Genomic DNA, 23,441 nt, shown 5'->3' with positions numbered 1-23,441 from the left:
GGTCCTAGCATGGACTCCTTCCCATGCTTCTCTCCAGTTGAAGAAAGATGAAGAAAAAAAAGTCCTCTTTTTCCTCTTGTGGCCTTACCTGTTTTTATTTCTTGATTGCTGAACAAGATGTTTGTTAGACTTCATGCTTCGGCAAGCTCTTTTTCGTTAAGATTTGTTACTCTGTGTATATGTATGGTGGTGGTTTTCTGTTTTTCTTGTTCTTTCCATCACGTAACTTAGCAGTTTATTTTTGCGGCCCCAAGGTTTTGGGCAATACCTCTCCTCCTAATAACTTCCTTAACTTGCTATTTGATTATTCTAATTTCTTCCCTTTCAAAAAAGAATTGAGAGAGGCAGCTGGCATTTGCCACAGAAATGCTAGAGGCAAGAAGGTGAGGATAAACTGAGTCTGCAGCAGGCCCTCTTCACTGCTGCCTTCCACATAGCAGTACTAGCAGCAGCAAAGTAATTCCTTTTGTTCAGGATGGTCTGTGCTCCCCTTGCTCAGTGGAAGGCATTACTGTGCGGTACCTGTTCACTCACCATAGCAGTAGCACTGATAATCCAGGCCCCGCCTGCTCCTCCGATCACCAGCATGTCTCCCGTCTTGGAGATGAGAATGGAAGGCACCATTGCTGAGGGAGGCTTCTCTCCTAGAGCAGAGACAGAGGGTATTATTCCTCCCATGTGGCTGTCAAGGGGGTTGGACAGACACACAAGTTTATCTACCTCACCCTTCTTGCATTCCCCATGGAAAACCAAGCTGCTGCTCATTCCTCAAGAAGTTCAAGTCTCCCAGAAAACTAGCTGCTTTGTGCTGAGACCCCATCTCACAAGAAACTGGACCTTTATGCACAAGCTAAATAGGAAGCATCTCTTGGTACGGGGCATCCTACAAGCATTCAGGACTTGCTGCAGCTCATTCAACCCAGCCGAGGAACCATTAGCAGCTATCCTGCCATCGCAGTACTGATGTCCTCTCTCATGGCAGACCCAAGGGAGATTGCATCAGGGGTAGCTTATTTCAGAAAGCAATATCTCTGCATCAACACTGCTGTGTTACAGAACTCAGTGTAAGCCTACAGCATTACTGATGTGATTGTGCATGCAACTATATACTTTTTCATAGATGAGCCTAAAAAGTCGGCAAGCTTGTCTCAGCAGTAGTTTCTTCACTTCTTCCCTCCCCTTCCCATCAACCAATGGTCAGCTTCAGCTGTTTGGGGTTTTTTGTTTGTTTTTTTTTTAAGTCTCCAATTTCCCTGGCCAGAAACCAAAACTCCCATGTTTCCAAGCAAGGGCATATGTGAGCAGACAAGACACACTACAGGACTTTATCCTCTGTTAGTCTGAAACAAACTTGCTCTCATCCAGACCTAGGAAAGGAAAGACTACCTGCAGTTTACAGATAGTCCCTGCCCAGTTGTACATGGCCTGCATATTCATCTCCTGGCTATGTGTTTTATTTTGAGGGTGAGAATGCTCACCTGGTTTAATGCTTCTGTTTGCTATGCAGAAATCAGCGAGTTCGTTATTTAAAATGATCCCGGTTTGGTTAGAATACACAAAGGAGCCAAACCTGCAGGGGGGAAAGAAGTAGCCTTTCAGTGACCAGTGCTCTCCTGTTGTGGATATCATTAACTGTGGGTTACCTCTGTCTCCTCCCAGCCTGCAACTGCCCCAGCCAGGGTGTCCAAAAGGTGTTTGTGCTGCTGTGCTGGAGCCAGAGATAAGCTCCCTGTTAGTAGTGGAAGTGGGGATTTCCCCAACTCACAGAAACTCAGCAGAGCTCAGCAAGTTGTTACATCTTCGTGAATTGTGATGTTCCTTTGGGCTGATGCTCAAAGACCTTTGCTGTCACATGAAAAATGCATTCGTGAGTAAGAGACTGCCTAAATCTGTGAAGCCCAAGGGTTTTGTATTGCTGGTAAACAGCCCTTGCAGGTACTTTGTGAACCTGATACATGGCCTATGTGATTCAATTACCAACCCCTTGGCTACTCACGGGTAGTTGATGGTGCTGGTGGCGGACACGGCACTGCCATCTGCAGCGAGCACAGAGATGTGGCTTGTGCCCTTACTTTTGTATCTGTGGTTGTAGATGGACTCCAACAAGTTGTAATGGTCGAGTGGATGGTCACCATGGTCATCTATTCGGCTTCTGGCAAGCTCAGCAATCTTGTCAGACAGCAGGGTCCTCACAGTCATCTGCAATCGCAGCAAGGACACTGAGCTTGTGTCACCAAAGCACAGGCATGTCTGTCTTTGGGCACAAGGAAGCCTGAGGGATTCAGCCCCAATAGTCAGAGCTTGGGGACCTGCATTGGCAGCATTCAGCCCCAGCCTGAATCCCCACGCCACTCTCATCACAGAAACCAAAACAAGCTCAGTACTGAGGCACCTCAGCATTGGCATGAGCACGTGCACATCCTTTATCAGGTAAGCGAGCGCCAGCCTACAGCTGAACAGAAACTGCAGAAAACAAAGTAAATGGCCAAATCCTGCCTCTGCCTTGGCCAACTGAGCAGCATTGCTCTTGACTAGCAGTTCTAAGTATTTTCTTTCCTTCCGTGGCTGCAAAGCAAGAGGGTGTCAGAGCTTCGCTTGGTACTGCAGCATTGTGCTGGCAGGCAGGATAGTCTGGGCAATAGGCAGCCTGCTTGAGGGCTTAGCACACAGACTAAAATGAGTTGGTGACAATGCAGGTTTAAAAAAAAAAAGGCAGGAAATGGACTTCCCTGCTCCCTCTCTGTCAAGCAGCAGTGTAGAAGCAGCTGCCAGTGCTGTGGGTGCCTGTGGCTGCCCTTATGCACCATGCCAGCTCACCTGAGCTTCCGAGAAGGCTGGGTCACTCATATGGGGTTTTAGCACACTGCCAAACTTCAGGGCCTCTGCAATGCGATGGTAGGTTTCCACCTTCTCCTTGGGTGTTGCCAGTGATGCTTCATGGAGTTTATACTCTACGGAGCAGGATGAAATAATTTTGTTAATAGACCCAAGGCAATGTTTTTTCAAGAATTGTAAAAAAAAAGTTCAAAGGAACTTCCTTTTCCCATCCCAGTTCTTGTCAAGTTTCCCCTATGCTTTAGCAGCATGTGGGCACAGAAACAACCAAGTACTAATTTCCGCTGTGACTTCAATTCCTCTTGAAGCCTTGGGAAAATCGTGTATCCTTTGGCCTTTGTAGCAGTTATGGTGATGCTGACCCACTGTAAGAATGAGCCAGTTCATCATCCTGCTGCACAGCATGGTCATGCTGCTGCTTTGGGGCCCGTTCTGGCTCGTCAACTCCATTTCTCCCCATTACTTTTCTACTGCTCTAGAGCAACACTTTTTGCAAATGTCTTGCTGCCCCTTTTCCCTTAGGAATTTACCTTCCAATATCTTGAGGATGAACATGAGCACAGCACCTCCCATGGGTGGTCCAGGAGAAAACACCGTGGTGTGATTGTTCAGGGTAATGTTCAGAGCTGAAGACACCTCTGCTTTGTATGCCTGAAGGTCTTCCAGTGAGATAGTGGACCCTTCAACAGAAAACCAGACGGGTAGCTGGCATTAGCACATTAACTTCTACTAGGTGCTATGGGCTGGCTACATCAGAGCCTTGGTAAAGCTTGTAAAGAGCCATCCCTGTATACTCCAAATTTCTTCTACCAAGCACAGCAATGTCTTCATGTGTCCTCATCTACTGCCAAACCCCAGGACATCACAAAGCCAAAGGGAGTTGGAGAGGCCAGTGCATGAGCACTGTGGGTGAATGCCACAGCAGTAGGTGGCTCTCAGCCCTGTTTCTGGGCCTGAGTTATAAGAACTGGGGAAAGGTGGCCCCTTCCCGTGTCAGGTACCACCCCAAGTGGCAAGCAAATGGCATGTGTTGGCTTTCCCCTGGTACCGACTCACTGTTAGCCAATTGCTGGGAAAAGGCCTGTCTATTAGTATTAGCTATAGCTGTTACCTACCAGCCTTTCTAATGTCCTCCACCAGGGCCTTTCCTATCTGTCCCTCATAAAATGCTGTAGCTCCATTTTCTGCTACAGCTCTCAGTGTTTGCTGCAGTGCTGGCCACCTGAAGGTCTCTCCATGCTTCAAAAACCTTTCACCGTCACATATCAGTGGGCTGTTAAAGAAGAACATCCATCAGTTTACAGCATGTGCTTATTCTGTCCCCAGGGTCAATCTCTTTTTCCTTCCCAAAGCTGATTTGGTTTATGCATGTTGTATACTTTCCAAGCCAGTGCTACACTGCAGTCTACATGGAGAAAAGTTCTTCTCAGCTGATTGCTACCCATAGCACCAGGCACTCTTGCCCCAGACAAAGTTTCCTCTGCAGGACCTAACACTTTGACCCTGGCTCAGGTCGGTGGGGCTTCTCAAAACGAGTGTCTGCTGTAGGGCCCTGCTGTCAGGGGACGATTTCCACACAGATGGAGGTAGGCCACATACAGCCAGCTCCTCCTCACGAGCAGATGTACTTAGCAGACAGTTTTGCTGTGCCAAGCCACTCTAAATTACAAAAAAAAAAAGTTGCTGACAGAAAAAAAAACTTTAAAAAACACTTCCGTTATTCCTTCCCTCTCCATAGCAAGTATTTACTAAGCAGAAGCTGCAGCAGCAGCCTGCACTCCATGTCAGCGTATCAGAGGAAGGGTCTGAAGCTGAGGGAACAGTGGTCCTCACACTGCAATTTAATTCATGGGTCTTACCACAGGCTTTTTCCTGGACTGGAAAAGTTTGTGTAATGGATTATTTTGTGCATAACCAGGGAAATGACAAGTGGCTCTGAAAGGAGCTTGATGGTTGGTTCAAATAGGGCTTTCCATGGTAAGCGGCCATATCGCTTATGGGCTTCTTCATACCCACGAAGTTCTCCTGGTACAGCAATCCAGCGGGAACCTGAAGAGCAGAACGGCAGTGTCACACCCAGTAAGTCATTGGCCTGTGGGTTTCACCTCTCTGAAAGCACTCCAATGGAAGCATGCATTTGTACAGGTGGGACTAAGGCTTCTAAAAGCAGCTTGGTTTTTTTTCTTTCCTTTTTCTGTTCATATATTTCTTCCACTACCTAACAGAAGGGGTGTAGAGAAGCTGGAGCCAGACTCAGAGGTGCACGGTGAAAGCACAAGAGGCAACAAGGCACATGTTGCAGCAAGGGAGATGGCAGCTGGACATAAGAGAAAAAGCAGTCACATGGAGCCTGGTCAAACACTAGAACAAGTGAAGCTGTGAAACTCTCCATCCTTGGAGAAGTTAAAAAATGTGACAGGACAAGGGCCCAAGCAGCCTGAGCTAACGCTGACATGACACTGCTTTGAGCAGGAGTTGGAGCAGAGGCCTCCAACTGTCCCTTCCAACCACAGTTGTTCCTGATTCCTTTTCAGGCTCTTCTTCCAGGGATAAGAACATCTTCTCCAGGAACTAGGACATGCCCCAAAAGAAAATGTGCTAGGGAAGGAGAATAAATGCAGCAAGAAATGTGGAGAGATCCAAGACATGCTGCTAAAGCGAGAGTGCCTGTTGCCAAACCAGTAACAGCAAATGGATGTGGAGCCTCCCCAGATGGGAGCGAGGTGGTAGCTGAGCGAAGCTGGAGCCCAGCAACTCAACTCCTGATGCTGCCAGGTTGCTTCCCCAATGTAAGGACACGGGCAAGCGCACCAGATTATTTATTTCTTTCATTTCCAGAAAGTCTGAGCAGCTATTGACCTTATTTTTCTCTGTAAGAACTGCTGGGAAACGAGTGCTTTGGGAAGTCTGGTCTTGAATGCAGACTTCCTATGAAGAGAAACTATGTAGTGATTTCTCCTCATGCTCTGCTCCCCACCCCCTCGCTGGTCAGGTTGCCAATGTTACTATGAAACAGGAATTTTATGGACCTAGTATTTTTTCTTACTTTTGCAAAAATCGATCCAGGAAAGGCACAAGCAATTAAATAGGACTTCAGATAAAGTCAGCAAGGTCCTCAGTTCCCCCACCCTGAGCTTTTCGCACTGCACGCCAGGAGGGCACACAGCCCTCATGGCCCAGTCTGTGTCCTTACCAATGGGGAAACCAGCAGCACAGCCAGACAACAAATTGTGCGGAAACACTCGTGGGACTGTCTCGCGGGCATTGATCACCTCGACTGTTCCTAGAAAGGAGAAGGGGGAAATGCATAACATTTTCTTCCGGAAGCAGGTGAACATGTCCCTTCAGCCAGCTGTGAGCACCACACAGGCTGCTAGCCCAGAGCCTGCAGCACCATGCTGAACTGCCCTGAAGCCTTTTGCCAAATGTGTCAAGCACACTTGCAGGGTCAGGCTGCAGTGGGCACACACTGTCGTTTGCTCCCATGCTTCTATTTAAGAGCAAACCGAGCAGTGTCTACCTAGAGGCAATGAAGGTACGGGGACAAGGCCAGGGCTGTCTTCAGCTAGTTAAGGTCCCCCCGCATGGCTCCTGGGCCTGAGGTGTGGGCTGGGACATGCTGCTTCACATCTGATTTGCAGGTTCCTGCACTTCCTCCACAGGTGGGACATGTCAGAGGCATAACATGAGCCTCATGCCCTTTGGTGGGCCATTTTCCAAGTGATGGTGAGGCATGTCGATCATGTTTGTAAGTAGGACGGTGATACTGAAAGATCCTCTATGCATCAGGAAGCTTGAAAAGAAAAAAAAAAAAAAAAACAAAACACCAAAACCACTTGTATACATTCGTATTTCAGGTCTAGCCTATTATTTCGCCTCCTTCTCTGCCTTGTATTTATCTTTTCTTGTCACAGTCCACAGAGCCAGCTGTGTTGCAGGAGACCACAGTGCTACCTAGTGTACCAAGCACCTGAGCTGTGCATGGCCACGTGCGGCTCTGTGCAGCAGGATAATTCAGGTAGCAGAAGACTGTTGATAGGAGACAAAGTAGCTCTGAGTAGCTCAAAGTAGCAAAGAGCCATGTAGCTCTGCCAAAAGGGAAAAAAGAAAAATAGAGGTGTTTTGCCAAATTATGCTAGTGCATAAGATACACCCAAGCATTTCCAGATTCGTGACTCGTGAGACTACTTGGCAGGGTTTTTAAAACTACAATAGTGTTATTGTGTTCATTGTTGATTTTACTATTTAGATCTATAAGCTCTGGGGGCTTTTGGGAGCCAAGGCAGTTAAAAAAAAACATTAAAACATAAAAGCAAGAACACAACACTAGGGGTTAAGCCAAACACAAAAGGGCCTCCCAGCAAGCCCTGAACGTTGCTAGACTGAGATTTCTGAAGGGAAGATGCATCTCCTGGGACAGGAAGTCTCACCGCCGCTTTGGGGAGTCCTACCCGCGCCAGCGAGGGCAGCGTGAGATGCAGCCCCCATGTCGGCAGACACTGCCTGAGCTGCTGATGCAGGATGAGCCCCTGAAGTCCCAGCCCACAGGCTCAGCTGAGCCAGCCACAGCTCCATATTGCTGCGCTCATTGCCAGCACACATGCCTCACTCTGCTCCCGTCTGCCTCCACGGCAGCCCAGCAGCAGCTCAGACAGCACCGCTCACACCTTGCTGCACTGTCAGCTATGTGACTTTGAAATACAATTCAGGATTGCTTTGGAGGAGGAAGGAGAGGCAAAGTCAGTTCATTTTAAATCCAGAGCTCCTTCCCCCAACGTGTTCTTGCTGTGAAAAGAATCACTCCCTGTAACGGGTCCTTTGGGTTAAGAGCAAAAGCACCGTTTGTGATCAGAGGATGCACCATTATAGTCATAAAATTGCCCCGAGAGAACATGAAGGATTCTGACTTCTCCACGGCAGCTGGGTGTCTGCAGGGAGACGGGGCACCATGGAGAGGACAGGGCTGGCCCATACCTGTGCTGGCATTATAGATGGTAAATATGACCCCACCACCCAGGCCCGAACTCTGAGGGTTCATCACCGAGGTGCAGATCAAGCCAGCAATGGCCGCATCCACAGCTGTGCCTCCGCTTTTCAGGATGTCCCTGTGGTGGAAATGGAGGAAAAAAGACTGTTAAAATACAGGGATGACAGAATAGAGGAGCTACATGAAAATGTCTCCTTGGGGCACGTGTAAGGCAGTCCCAGCTTGACAAGAGCAGTTGGAGAAAGCTATTGGCAGCAGTGTGGAACGTGAGAGCGCAGAAAGGCGCCTTCTTTTGTGGGAGTGAGAAAGAAAAATTAGTGGGAAAGAAGGGAGAGTCTGCAGGAGGAAAGAGCAGCCAGGGGCCAGACCTGTGCGAGGCTGGTGTTCCTCTGGGAAAAGAGTGATGGGACAGAGAGAACTGCAGCCGCTCACAAATGCTGTTGACAAAAAGGGACAGCAAGGAGCTCCCAGATGTGGAGGTGGATGCTCTTGGCAGAGGAGAGAGCTTTCCACATGCTGGGAACCAAACAACTGATTTGTAGCTCCCCACCTACCTTCCCAATTAAAAGGCATATGCTGGTCAACAGGACAGGGGCACTGAAGCAGGAACGATGGGTCTATGGGAAGCAAACTCCTGAGACTTAACATGTCAATTAGCACAAAATTCAGGCCTTGCTTCATCGCTCCTACAATGTGCCTTCCTGGGCTTATGTGATATTAGCACAAAAAAATCCCACCCCCCCCGTCCCTCCATCCCCAAAGGCAAAACAAACAAAAACCAAACAGGAGAAAAAAAAAAACCCTCAATGGTTTCTACCTAGGCACAGCCACACCACACACAGGCACTGAGGTAGCCTCATGCTGTTGATAGCAATGAGTACCTGCTAGAGAAATGTGTCTCAACAGATGTTTCCTTCAAGCACAGCTGTAAAAAAAAAAAATCTTTTCCTTGCAGTGGAAGTGCGGTGGGGTGGGGTTTCCTTGCACAGCTTGCCAGTAGCCAGCACTGGTATTTGCTAGGAAGGCTTCCGACTGTTTGCATTGGGGTATTGCTTAGACAACGCAAAGCCAGAAGGGAAAGTGGAATAGTTCATTGATTGGAGTGCAACTGCTCCCAGAGGCTGCAACAGGAACACAGAGCACATCTAGGGACTGCTGTTTATTTTACATCCATTGATACGGCTGGGACCTGCTGGGGCTGGGAACAGGATGCTGCCAGCAGGCACTCTGATCGTGGCTTTCCTTTGTTTCTGTAAGTGCCTTTGGAACCGCTGCCTGTAAGGAAATGGCATGTGGACAAGTGGGGAGAAAAGAAATGGTAGGGAACCACTGGGCTTTCTGTTTGTGGTCGGCATGGCTTTTAGCCTCCTAGCAGCAAGCGGCTCCCTGGCTGTAGCTCTGAAAATGGAGACTGAGGCTCAGGCTTGCTCATTCATCTCCTTGCAGCAGGGGTAAGACTCTCACCACATGAATGACCCTGGGTGGTGTTTTTCTGAAACTGAAGCTTTTTAATTGCTAACAATAGAAGGGAAAGACACAAGGGCTTCATGAGAAACTGAGTCACCCCTGCAGAAGGCCCAGGAAGCATGTTAGAAAGTTGGGGAAGGAGGGGAGAAGGACCACTATACTTGCCTGGGACAGTGCTCCTCAGAGCCCCTGGATTACGGGCCATGAGGCAGCACACGTACAAAGCCTGGTGCCAGGGAAAACCATGGTTCTGAAATAATTTGCAGTGAAAAACAACTTTAAAAAGAAACTTTGAGATTGCATGGTATTCATTTCAGTGCAATGCATTAAGACCTTAACATGGAAAATCAGACACATTTCTGTCATTTTCTTAAAGCCCGAAAAGCACCAGATCCTCACCCAACTTCCCAGCCACATTCACAGTGGTGTAAGTGGTTGCACATCTTGCACTACCTCTTGTCCAGGGACCCTCCTGCCACGCTCCTTCTGAAGTTGGTGCTGTACACCCCTCACCACGTCCCCAGAAACACTTGTGCCTGGAGGAGCACTCTCTGACGAAGATCCTCGTCCCTTCTTGTGTCATCTGGTGATGGTCGTCTACCTGCTCCAGAAGATGAGCTGTTCCCCCACCACCACTGATCTGCACCAAGCCAGCATGCTCTGCACTGGAACTACATTAACTTACCATGCTCGAAAGGGCGACCACAGTTAATCGATTTATTGATTTAATATTTGTACACCTAGATGGCCTGTTTCTGGATGATGCTAAGATCTTTTGGTGTTCACAAGTACTTGTTTATAAAAGCAACATTGTGGGTTAAATACCCTTTAACTACCGCAAATGTAGTGCCATATGCACAAAGCATACAAACCTGAGAGTTTCTTAGCGTGACCTTATCCATGATCCCTCCCTCCAACACTCCCAGTTAGACATACAGCCAGGATAACACAAGCCATGTAAACGCCAGTTTGTGCTGTGCCCTTGGCTCGCACTGAGATCAGGGAGGACAAATGAGGTCTCAGTCTCAGCAGAAAAGGTGTATCTGACTGCTAAAGGGAGCAGCAAACTTCCCCAGGGAGCTGAGACCTGGACTGTTACTGCCATTGGCAAAAGGGACACAGATTTCCTGAAAGCATCAAGGAACAAGCAGGAGGAAGACGTTCACCGGCCAGTGGAGAGGACTTCAGCAGCGCTGCCAGGATGGACACATCCTGCCTGGCATGGCCGAGGCAAATCAAGTGCTTATTTATGGGCACTGATTACTCCAGCCTGCCAGTCCACCCAATAGTTTTCAGATGGGTCATTCCCAAGACACTGACATCGTGCACACCTCAGGGAAGGCAGGAAAGCCAGAGATATTCTTTATTGTTCCTGCTCTGTGCCTAGCACAGTGACGCCCTGATTCTTGGCTGCGACTCCTTGGTGTTAATGCAATATAGAGCAAAAATAACACCAACAGCCAACACAGGGACACTTTTCCACAGAAAAGCAAAGCATGTTTTGCTTTGTCCTTGGTCACTAGTCCTCATTAATCACATTTGGCAATATAAACAAAATGACAAGAAAAACAGAATTTCCAGATAATCCAAAAGTGCTTTCCATTCCTGTCTACTATGTCTATATTGGTGGCAACTGTCACTGTCACCTCTGGTGGCAAATAGCACACCTAACAACACAAAGTCAAACCTGTTTCTTGCTCAAGGGAAGGAGGGCTTTCCAGTTGCCTGCTGCCTTTCAGTGAGCACCACGGGATGGAGAGCTAAGGCACAGTGTGCAACATTTGAGACCATCTCAGTATGGGATGGGCTGTGTGATGCTGGGCATGGTCCTTTGCCTGCTGCTTCTTTGGGGGACAGGGGTTAGGGGGAAGGAGAGCTGAGATTTCTCCCCAAAACTGGGCATTATCTTGGCTCTTCCCAGCCTGGCAGGAAGCACGCCCAGCCCCAAGTCTCACAAACACATCTTGGAGGGCTCGCACACCACACTGACACTGTTTCCCTGGCTCTGTGGAGGTGCATGTGCGTGGCAAGTTTTTCACTTGAACACAAGGGGTGTCCCATGACACAGAACAGGCATGGTGGTAGCTAAGAAAAAGCAAGCCTTACAGTCAGGCTTTTAGCTTAAGCTCAGAAACAACCGAACCCAGCAAGGGTAAAACCAAATCCCGATCGGGGTTATTAACAAGATTTCTTTTGAGCTGCTTTGCCCTTTTACACAGGAGGCCTGATACATGTCCCCCATCATCAGCACAGGGGCCAGGGCCCACAGCCATTCTATGCTATCTGCAGACTGGCCTCCAGTTTCGGCAGCTTTCCCTCCAGCCTCTGTGGAGACTGAAACACAATAAAAAGCACTCTCTGAGCTGGCTCTTGGTATATCACACTCGGCTCCCCATGCCTGGCTCACCTGCTTTCAGCCAGAGCTCTGCCACTTCCTTGGAAGTGATGCTTGGGGAATTTAGGACCAGTCTTTCTCATCTAGCTGAACTGGCAGAGCACACCCTGTCCCATTAGGTTGTTCCCTTTATATGGATCACTGCTACAACTAGCTTAATTATAATGCAAAACCCTGGAGAGACACATGACCCCTTAATCAAAGTGTAGTGCCTTACCAGGTCTCCCTAGAGACATCTTAGTGCTACAGCTGACAAAATCTGATAACAGCATGTTTTGTCCGATATCCTTCCTGCTACTTAGTTTCAGCTTTAGGGTTTGGCCATTAATCGCGTTTCCTCAAAGTCGGGAGCAGAAGAGGATGTTAACAACCAAGTTCTGCTCCAGCAGCAGCAAAACAGGTATTCACCCTCCCAGAAGGGTGAATGATGGCACTTTGCTCACACAACCTCACTGCAAAGATGGGCTGTGCTGGGCTGCAGACCAAGTCTGCTGTTCTGCCCTGGGCTAGAAGGAACCCTGAAGCAATTTTAAATACACTGGAAATGCTAAGGTATTAAATTACATTGATTTTTTTTTTTTTTTCTGCTGAAGAAAGCTGGGGGCTGGGAGAAGACCACCCATGATATAGGAGCTGCCTGCTTAAGATTTATGAAGAGCAAAAGCAACAGCTGTTTCTGTAAAAAAGGGTCGATTGCCAAATTTGAAACTGATAAAATACAAGAAGAAGGGAAGGCAAATCCTTTGGGATATAAACATTCTTCAGAAATGCTGCTGGGCCATCACTGTAAAGGATTTTTGCAGCAGATTCTCTGCCTAGAACTGAGCTTCCCAGGACCGCGGACATTTTCTGACCATTAAATTCTCACCCTCCCCACCACCCTGTCCCCCAGGTTCATTTCAGAAGCAGCCAGTTCCCAGGGTTTATGCTAGGCTACACTGGAGAAGTGGGATCAGAGATGGCTGCTGGGCCAGGTCAGGTCAGCTCACCTCGCTGCAGCGAATCCCATCTCTGGGAATGAGCACTTTTCCTAAATCTCTCCCTGGCTTCATGCTGGTTCTTACTTCTGCCATTTGCAAAACAAATGGATGCAGAGCAGTGGGTGGCAGAGCTCAAATGGCACATTGGTAGGAAATATAAAGCTTTTTGCATGGCTGATGGAAAAAGCCTCTTCCATTGCCAGGAGGGAACAAGTGGCTCAGAGCTGGAGGTGAAGGTGGGTTTGGGTACCGCTCGCTGCCAGGACGATCACCTCCTGTCTCCTCATGGCTTCCTGACATGACAACAAATTACTGAGGTGGACTTTGGTACCAAATCCACATCCTTGGGTTAAAAACTGCTCTGACTCTCCTTTTAGCCTCCCATCCCTCTTCATCAAAGTGTTTCACTTAATTCAGGGACAAGTTTTCTTCCAGCACAGGGCCCCTGTCTGGACCAGACAGCTGCACAATATTGTTTTCTGTCCCCAATCTCTGGCAGTAAAACCATTCACAGCAAAAGACCTGACCTCGTTTACTGCTGAGAATTGGGCACTGATGGCTAAGAGCAAGTCTAGCACAGGACCTCCCAACAAGGATGATGACACGCTGAAGGCTTGCTGAGATTGGTCACTGTCTGCAGGGAGTCAAAGAGTTGAATAAAGATTTCAGAAAGTCCAACCTTACACAGCCCCAGAATATACAAACGCCATCTCCAGAGCTGGAAAACCCAAGCCTGAAGACAGCAGCTGGGCACAACTGAAGAAAAAGAGCAGCAAATAGGGGCTGTGAGTCTGTCCCCCATCTCCTGCTTGTACTAACAAATTACAGAGCTACACAGTTCCTTCACTGACCCTTCCTTCACAGCTGAACTATCAGTGAGGAAAACACAAGGGCCCTGAGGTTTTTTCCCCAACCCACCAACCCACTTGTTAAAAGACAAGATTGCTCTTCAGGCAAGAGGTTCAGTTATTATTCTCAATAAGTTCAATTAAAAGTTCTATTAGGAGCACACAAAGACTCTGTCTTAAATAGCAGCATCTTAAACCAACACAGTATCATGTAATGCCCCAGGAATTTCATTACTGCTAATGACAACTCACAGAACATATGGTTTGGGTTTCTTTTTTTTTTATTTAAAGGAAACAAGATTTTTTAATTAAAGAATAAAATTTATAAGTAGGTCAGAGATTAGGTGCTGCTTTTAGCTTCCAAGACTTTAGGCACCAGACCAGTGCAATTGGTTTCATGCCCATCCTGCACTGGAGATTCTCCAAGCATCCCCTGCATGAGTTCCCAGGAGCTCGGGGGGGGGTTTGCAGGCTGAAAGCTGTGGCTGCGGGGGTACAGCCCAGGGTCCCAGCAGAAAGAGGGTCTGCAGGGTCAGTGGGGGAGGGCAGGGACTAATAGGCACTGTTGAATCTCTCTGTGGTATGTCTTTAGGGACTGGTTGCAATGACTCCTGCTCTCACCAGTGGGGTGGGCAGGCAGGCTGGCAGGTTCAATTACAACACGTGGTTTTCATTTGATTGTAGCTTTGCTGTACCCAAGACGCCAAGCCTAATTTTTTTTCCCGTGGTGCTGTGGAGGTCGCTTTTTTCCTTTTTGCATGTTTCCACTAAAAGCATTCAGCAATGACCAAAAAATTAGACTGAGGAAATTTGTTGGTTTGCCTTATTTTACTTGTTTTAAACTCCTCTAGAAAATTTGTTAGGAGGCTCTGCAGTGTGCAAGTACAAAGCTAAAGATGTAGTCTGCCTCCAGTTCAAACAATTAACTCTAATTTGGCCAAGTTGTTTGCTTTGGGGAAAAAAAAACCAAAACTGATCATTAAAAATTTTGATCGTATTGATCATGTAATTTTTTTTTACTTATTTTTATATATATACAAAAATGCATATGTGTGTGGTCATCAATGAATTAACCAGTCTTGTGATTTCTAAGCAACAATAGTGGAAATGAGCCTGTTCCAACCCTGAGCTGCAGAGGCTAAGCACAGCTTCCTCAAAAAAACTGCATCTGATAACAGCCATGGCTTTGGGGCATGCCAAAAACAAGGAAATCATTATCCTTAGTACTCAGTGCTCCCCACTGCACCACGAGCAAGGAGCGTGGCCATGTCCTGCCTCAAACACAAAGGAGATGGGAGAGGAATGAAGTGGCTGAGCTGTGGAGGCAGGATCAAGGCAGAAGAAAGGTTGAGCAATTTGGGAGCAGGGGTGAGGGTGTTGTGTTGGTAGGATGAGAAGACCAGAAGTAGTGACTGCACAGGCTCGAACACCGGCACAGGGAGATGGGTACATGTAGGAAGGAGCAGCCACAGAGCTGGGGGTGAGGCAGCGATTAGGCAGGAGAGAGCAAGCAGCAGCATGGGAAGCAAAGGGCCCAGCAGGGACTCGGGAGCAGCAGTACAGGTCTCTTGTGCCGTTGGGAATCTTGCCATTCATGATTGCTCGTCTAACTCCTCAACTCTTTACACCATTCCAAGTCCAAACAGCCAGTGTAAAAATTTGCAAATGTTTGCATAACTACAGAAAAAGAGTGAAGACCTAAATACAGTCCTTAGTAAGAAAAAGAAAAACCCAAGATTAATTATTTCTTCTTGTTCCCTCTCTCCTAAGTCTCATTATTTTGGGACTTAAATTATTTTTGGGACTTTAATTATTTTTGAACAGCAGAAGTCAACAGCGTTGTTGTAATCTCAAAAACACTCAGTTGACTGGCTGGGCAGTGTCTGGGAAGGAGTTAGGGTTGTGCACCAAGGGATGTTTGGCTTTGTCCAACTCTCACTTTGTTGATGAAGTTAAGTGGCAAATGAAGTGGCAGCTCACAGGTGGGGACATCAGGGCCTATTGGCTAAGACTACTGCTGTGGTTTAACCTCAGTCGGCAACTGAGCACCACCCAGCCGCTCGCTCACTCCCCCTGCCCCAGTGGGATGGGGGAGAGAATCGGAAGGGTAAAAGTGGGTTAAGATAAGAACAGTTTAATAATGGAAATAAAATAATAAGAAGAATAATAATACACAAAGCAAGTGATGCACAATGCAGTTGCTCACCACCCGCCGACCGATGCCCAGCCAGTCCCCGAGCAGCGGCCCCCCCAGCCAGCTCTCCCCCAGTTTATGTACTGAGCATGACGTCCCATGGTATGGAATAGCCCTTTGGGCAGTTGGGGTCAGCTGTCCTGGCTGTGCCCCCTCCCAGCTTCTTGTGCACCTCCAGCCTTCTCTGTCGGTAGAGCATGAGAAGCTGAACAGTCCTCGACTCGTGTAAGCACTGCTTAGCAACAACTAAAACATCGGTGTGTTATCAACATTATTCTCATCCTAAATCCAAAACACAGCACTGTACCAGCTACTAGGAAGAAAATTAACTCTATCCCAGCCGAAACCAGGACAACTACTCTGAGAAATTGGATTTTATTGCTACTGCTGTGACAAAATTCCTATGTGATGCTAAGATCTTGTTCAGCAAAGATTCGGCAGGAGGCTGCTGTGTGCTCCTCAGCTCCTGGTTCTCCCACCAAGACCTCTGAGTCAGGCTCAAGGAAGCCCTCACCCTGCACAGTCACACAGGAGGTCAGTGAGCGATGTACCCCAAGCAGCGCAGATTTCTCTGAAAGGCAGAGACCCTGGTCAAAGCAACTCTGATGTGGTATCCTCACAGTATAATTGCCATGCTAGACTTCCTTATTTATACCAGTGAGATAACATCATTTTCTCACTTCCCAGACTGCTATGAGAATTAATTTAGTGGTGACTCTCATGTGCTAATAGCTAACAGCTAAAATGTGACATACAGATAATAACAGCGCAGAAATGTCTGGGAGAAAATTAACAAGATCACATGCAGTACAAAGCATGCAGTAAGCTTCCCCCAAAGAAAAGAAATGTTCCTTCCTTACAAGCTACCATTGTGAGCCAGTGGGGACAAAGAGAGAAATAGGATAATGACAAAGAAAAGGGCAAATGTTATACAAAGGTTCTGATCACAAGGTCTGTTGCAGGTGAACATTTTTATAAACAGTTTTATTATGATCTGTTTCAAGAACATGAGCAGATAGCTCAAGCTGGGAGAAAAACAGGAGTTTGGTTCATTCCAAGTATAAGGACAGCACAAAATGAGCACAAAGCTTTCCAAGAATGGCTGGAGGCAAAGGATACCGGGAAAAGCAGCAGACAGCATGCAGCAGTAGGGGAGTAGAGCTAACCACCGGGCAGAGGGTGAACCAAGGTGAAGGAGGAGAATAGTCTTGGCTGGGGAGATCCAGGGGGCTTGGCAGGGCTGGAGGACAGAGCTGATACATTGGGAGCAGCAGGACATGATGTGCAGATGCCCCAGGCTGGGGAAAAGGGGGAAAAATGTGTGATGGAAAGTTGGAGCAAGGGCAGAATTTTGTGGGCATCATTGGCAAACTATTTTTAGGAAATCTAAGGTGGTCTGTCAGACTGGAGGGACACCATAGACCTTGTCAGCAAGTGCGCTGGAGGCACAGCTACAGCAATGGTTGAGGCTATGGAAGCAGGTGGAGCTTCTTGCAGAGAGAAAGGACAGAAACAGATGACAGCCCAGCAGCAGTAGCCAGATAGCCAAAGCTTCTCAGTTGTCAACCTGATCACAGATTTCTGTGGCTCTCACTTCAGTGCCTTCCAGCTGATTCTACACTACTTCAAGTTAAAAATTACAAGAGCTGCAAAACAAGTGCTGTGGTTTTCCCAGCAGATTCTTTGGATAATCCAATAATGTATTTTCCTCTATTTCCATTAATACTGATTTAAAAGATACTTCTACCCACTGAAGAACTAACCTGTGGCTTAGCGTAAAAAACCCCATCTCATTCCTTGACATATGTGCAGCCACAGTACATTTTCTCCAACTACTCACAAATGCTGTGTCAGCACATCATTGCAAGAACCACATGTGCGACATGGCAAGCATGGTGTAATGGCACCATGTTTTTATCTCTCTCCTCCAGCCAGAAGGTAGAGCACACAGCTCTCATCCACTGCTAGAGCATCCAGCATCACATACAGTTTGTGAAGTTACATCCTTCTACTTTCATGTATACATGCATTTAAGAATTGAAGTAAGAGTAATAGTAAAATAATAACATAAGAGTCAAAATGTTTGAGAGAGAAGTTGTTACACAAACTGAAGTGTTACAACCTGGGCAGCTAGAGAATTTTTTAAACCTTCATCTTTCCTTCCAAGTGATCTAAGTATGTCTTTTGTACTTACACTGTCTTTGCTGAATTTCAATTAAATCTGCTCTTTGTTTTACAATACAGAGTGTCTTTCTTGATAGCAGACACAGCTGCTGCAGGCTTCAGTCCAGAAACACACACCCTAAAGGCTGCGATGCCCGGACCCCCTTACCCTCTTAGCCTGCCTGCCTGCCTTGCCTCTGCTGAAGCCCAGCTGCAGCTCTCTGCTAGCTCCTCTCACTTCTTTCTGTTTATTTCTAAGCCACTTATCTGACAGACTTACCACCATGAAGTAAGCAGTTAATTTTCTGCTTCCCCACTTTAAAACAACCTTGCTCTTGTATACTATAAATACTTATACCTTCCAAAAGGCCAAAAATTTGCAGAAATGCAAATTTTTGTGACATCGGACAATGTCACAATGAAAATAAGCATCAACTGCAGAGGCAGGGCTCCATCTGCTCTCTGAGCTGCTCCACTGGAGAGCACCTGGGGAGCAGCATTGCTGCTCAGCCCCAGAAGCGGGGACGGGGCAGAAACCCAGCTCACTCCCATAGTTAGTATGTCAGTCCAAGTCCACGACATACGCGACACGTAACCTGAAGAACCGAGAGGTCCGTGCACATACCGGCCGATGATAGAGCAGGTCTCGGTGTCAGCAGCCACGGCACCGTGCAGGTAGCGCTGAGGACCGCACTTGGGTTGAGTCAGGATGACCACAAGCGCAACAACCGCCGCCAGCACTCCTAGGGTCAGCAGCACCAGACAACAGATCTTCCCCGTAGACATGTCTATTCCTACGCCGCCGCCGGAGGCAGCTGGGACGCTTTTACTCCTTTTGCCAAGGCGCCTGCTTCACTCAGGGTGGAAGTAGAGGATCCCGGCAGTTTTGGGAGGGAGGTCTCACTGAAGTGGGCTCTGCCCCCTGCGACTGAGAATTACATTCTTTTTAAGATTAAAAGCTGCTAAAAAGGAAACAGTGTACTCTTTCTTTCCTGCTCTCTTATGTGTGAGAGGCTTTTCACTCTCCTTTATAAAGTAAACTTTTTCTGGCATATTCATCATATGACTTTTTTTTTTTTTTTTTAAAGTCTCTGAGGAAAACATTTAACACATTCACTGCTGGAGCACTTAGTGGAATCTCTACACTGCTTATTGGCTTCACACGGCCTTCCTGTCTTCACATTCTTGCCACATAAAGCAAATTACCAAAGGCAGCCTACATGGTGAATCATTGTGAAAATTACATCAATCCTACATTGCAAACTTGGGGTATTTTCTTTCCATAAGACTACTCAAAGAAGTAAAAGCTAAATACAAAATACAAAGCTGGAACCTTCATATTTACTCTTACTTCACCTTATAGTTCATTATAATCTTGCTTACTTACTTTTTTCATCATTAAATCTTGCCAGTGTCCACACCATATATCTTCTGTAAAAGAGCATAACACAACACCTTGAATATAACAGCAGGCCCCTGCACTTCTGCAAAACATCAGAGCTAAAAGCTCTGGGGTCCAGCCTGTATCGGTCAGCAACCACAGCACCCAGGAAGTGAACGGCTGCTAAGTAAGACCAGATCTGATTCCTAACAGAGCAGCTATCAGCAGCATGAATTGCTACACAGTGCAACTGGCCCCAGCTAGCTCTTTAGGAGCCTCTTAATTATACAGTTCTCCTTGCACATAAAAAGTTAAAGATAGGGCTCCACATCTGCCTGCTGTCTTTCTAAAAGATGTTATCCGTGATCCTTTTCCAGCTAGGTTTGGGAGAAGGGGAATTCACCTGCACAGATTTACACCTGTATTTCAGTACAGACTTTCAACTTGCACCCACTAAACTTTATCTCATAGCTAAGTAATACCATTATTTCATGTATCATATCTCAAGAAATGGATTTGATAGACTAGACTGTCTTTTTTGTAGTTGTATCTTCCCGTAAGATTAGCTTGGGGAAGTGAGAATAGTCCAAGAAAAATATATGGTTTTGTTCAAGATAAAACCATGGTCCCTGGGGAATAATTTCTTGGTCTCCACATCTCTGTCTGACTCGGCGAATATACTTGGCATGTGTAACAAGCCTCCACAACTCTAATGTGACTCTTCATTTCACCCCATTGCAAAACATTGCTGATCTTGTAAAATTTCTCAATGCCTACATGACCTTCATGTTTCATTTTTGACAAATTATTCTAAAACACTTAAAGAATCATCATTCTGGTGGTTTTTGGGAAAGCTCTTCCCTGTAAATTCATAGCAGGGCTGGAAACTCTGACCACTCAGTACCAACAGACTCAAGGCTCAAGTGGATTTTGCCCATTTGGTCATGGAGAATTCAACTGCAGTCTCCAAATTTCCATCAAATTTGGTTTTCAACTCAGCACATCAAACATCTGTATCTGGAAATTACCCTTGTGCTGCCAAGGAGGAGACCTGGAAGAGGCAAGAAAGGTAAGAGAGAGTGTCATCTCCCAGACCATGTCTGGGAAGGCCAAGACATGGTTATGATCTATTCCAACTAACAGATGCCTCCCATAGGCAACCCATTTGTCTTTTAAATATGTAAATGAAGTCTGAGCTTCCTTCTCTCTTTCAATGTGTAACCTTTACAGTCTTGTTGGTGCAACACTCAACTTTGACCATATTATGCTACAAAGTCCGCACTGACCCTCCCACGTAAGAGGCTGCTTAGTTGTTCACATGCTGGGGCTCAGGACTGTGACCTCTATGTGCCTGTTTGTTTCTTAAAACTTTTACATTTATCATCATTGTCTGGGAGCGCAGCTTGCCTTGGCATAAATCTCCACACATAGCACTTCACTGCAAGGAATCTCTGGTCCTCCACTGCCATTGTGAAGGGCTTTGTACGCTGCATGAAAAGGAGCTCAGGTATTTGAAGACCCTTACAGGCCAAGATATACTCAAGGAGATTTTAATTAGAATTGTAACTATTAATAGAATCACCATTTATTAACTAATAAACAGGCACAGTATCTTTAAATTGTCCTTTATATTGTTGGGGTCCTGTTACATTTTTTTTCCAAATCTTCAACCAAGAGACCAAATTCAAAAATTATTTAACATCTGAAGTACAGGCATTGATAAGGTTGATGTGAACACCACAGCTTCCTTATGGAGGGTAAGAAATCATCAAGGGATAGAAATCCTCAGATTTTAAGAGCAGAGCCTTAGGCTAAGTGAAGTGAGTTGGGAAGAACTTCACTTAATACTAAGTGAAGGAGTTGGGAAGAAATTCCCCATGCAGGTAGGTTATTGCAGAGGTGTTGAAGGGTCTCAGCCGTTGGGCTGAGTTGGTGGGGAGACTACACGGCGCAGTTAGTCTAATCCCATCATCTAGTGACCAAAAGGACCAGGGAGGGCTCTGGAGGCAGCAGGAGCTTCTCCTTCAGCCTTGCTGGGGACAGTGTGCACCTTTGCTTGTTTTGGCAGCACTAAGCCAATGTAATTTTACCTCAAGCTCCAACATGTTCTTGACACACTGAGCTACCATCCATAGAGCCTGCTTCTCTGACAGTGAAGCTAGTTTCAGATGATGACTGGTATCAGTCATGTTTGAGGAAAAGAAAGCTAGTTGCTGGCTGAAAGCCAGTCTTCATAACCAGCCTCAGGATCCTGGAGGAGAGGAGACAATCCCAAAGAGCACCAACATCTACACGTGCTGTATGAGCGCTTTTCATTCAGCAGAATAAAGTTGGAGATGCAAATCATGGAGACATCTTCTAAGAAGATGGAGACCTCTGTGCTGAAGCAGGATTCATGACAGTCCAGGGCCAGACTAAAGAAAACAAGGTTGCTGCCTTGTCTGCAGCAAGAGTAGGTTTGTGACATGAATGGCATTTCAAGCAGTGTGTTTTCGCCATGCCTCCTTTTCTTCAGTGCTGCTTTCCATTCATTAAGGGGAAGAAAAGAACATCATTGGACAGTAAAGCCAGATGTTTCTACTCAGCAAAGAAAAGCTGACTAAGATATTGACCCTGAATTTATCACTCTTCATCTCATCTTTTAAAAATATAAACTAAAAGAACCCTAAACACACACCAAACTCATAAGGCATTCTCATGCTAGTGTCCTAAACATCCTCCTTTGCCTTTGTCTTTACACTGTCCAAATTACATTGCAACATACTCAAGAGGATGCCTCTTTCTGCTGGTGTTTGCTTGCAGAGCACTGTCTACAGTCACCAAGCTCTTATTGTAATAAGTAAGAAGTGCATTTTGCATTTCCCAACTCTAAATTAAGTTTAAACCGTTGGACAAGAGTCTAGGAAAGTTTCCAAGAGCATGCAACCAAAAGCCAAACTGGATGTATTTCATACACAGTTCGTCTCCTCCTCCAGTCATGTTTGTTTATAACCCAGGAATATCAGTTGTCTCTATACGATAATCAAATTACAAAAACATAGGCAACATGCTGGGAATTTATTGATCAAATCTTCTAAGAGACATGGCTGTGAGTTCCACAGGTGTTGGTGCTCATGATCCATTTGTCTCAGTACAATTTTTCAGAAACTGAGAAACACTAACCTTTGCACATTGTTTTCCTTTGCACACAAACAAGTTTTCTTTATTGAGAGCCATGGGTTTGCTCCCACAAAAATCAAGTTTGTATAGTTTTCAGACATTTGGAAAAACAGATACTCAGAAACCAGAAAATCTTGTACTGAAGAACTTCTCATTCATGTCTCTCTTTCCTCTGTTATTTCTCAGAATTCATGATGAAAGTTAAGCCCGTAAACTGCTCTGATTTAGGGAAACCAAACTCTGCTGCTTTTTTTTTTTAAATCAGAAAAGGGAAACATGCTCTAAAATTACTCATGGACTTAATGTTCCACTGAGATTAACATTTAAATACCTTCTGAATCAAGGCTTTTTGGTTTTCCTGTTAATTTCAAAGCATGCCAGGGAACAACTCTCCTGGTTCTATCTGAGAAACTTGGTGGTACTTCACCTCAAGTCTTGAAAACACACTTCTGGCTGCATCTGTAATGGTTAAACAGATTCCTCCTACAAGCCCTGAAAGGGTTTGAGGGTGATCACAAACAGTCCATGTGTTAGGAGTGCAGCAGCAGGGCAGTAATGGATGACCGGGAGGGGCCAAACCTACATCCTGAAGAGGACATGTATCAACAGTCCAACACTACTCTGGCACTATTTTCTCAGCCACCCTAACTTTCAGTTTCCCACTCTGAGGGATCTCTCTGTGGGCTGCAAGCGTGAACAAAGGGAAAGCACTTGAACAGGACAGTCGCAGGACACGCACCATTTCTCACATCACTGAAATCAAAAAAAGGACCCAGCAGAGTCTCAGGGACTCCTGTATCTTGGTTGAATTGTCCTAGGTTAAAGGCAGAGCTGCTGCCTCCTTCTTCCTTTCCTGCTGGTTACAAAGTAATGTCTGAAAGAAATGCTCTGTCGAACCCACACCTAAACATCCTCTATTCTACAGTTTGATCAACATATTGAAAGTCAATTATTTGCACGGCTCTACTTAGTGGGACACATGGCACAGACCACTGCCCAAGGGAAACTTTTCTCCATTAACTTTATTCAATG

The 23,441-nt window shown here is 46.3% G+C and overlaps 1 protein-coding gene across 2 annotated transcripts in view; it reads right to left on the bottom strand.

The window, feature by feature from the left end:
- GGT5 (gamma-glutamyltransferase 5) overlaps window positions 1-23,441 on the bottom strand; it is a 47,665-nt gene that overhangs the window by 4,002 nt on the left and 20,222 nt on the right. The window contains exons 1-10 of one of the 2 annotated variants that reach the window (XM_076353109.1): window positions 18,495-18,874; window positions 7,810-7,940; window positions 6,029-6,118; window positions 4,695-4,884; window positions 3,951-4,108; window positions 3,366-3,515; window positions 2,818-2,951; window positions 1,997-2,199; window positions 1,479-1,570; window positions 535-644 (exon numbers count right to left, since the gene is read on the bottom strand). In XM_076353109.1, the coding sequence (XP_076209224.1) occupies window positions 535-644; window positions 1,479-1,570; window positions 1,997-2,199; window positions 2,818-2,951; window positions 3,366-3,515; window positions 3,951-4,108; window positions 4,695-4,884; window positions 6,029-6,118; window positions 7,810-7,940; window positions 18,495-18,655 (1,419 nt within the window). In that variant the 5' untranslated portion in view covers window positions 18,656-18,874. Of the gene's footprint in view, window positions 1-534; window positions 645-1,478; window positions 1,571-1,996; window positions 2,200-2,817; window positions 2,952-3,365; window positions 3,516-3,950; window positions 4,109-4,694; window positions 4,885-6,028; window positions 6,119-7,809; window positions 7,941-18,494; window positions 18,875-23,441 lie in introns of those variants that run through there. The other variant, XM_076353110.1, reaches the window with a different exon arrangement.

Source organism: Aptenodytes patagonicus, chromosome 15 (assembly GCF_965638725.1).
Source record: "Aptenodytes patagonicus chromosome 15, bAptPat1.pri.cur, whole genome shotgun sequence".
In the NCBI taxonomy this organism is placed as follows: domain Eukaryota; kingdom Metazoa; phylum Chordata; class Aves; order Sphenisciformes; family Spheniscidae; genus Aptenodytes; species Aptenodytes patagonicus.
This window is presented reverse-complemented; position numbering and strand designations above follow the sequence as displayed.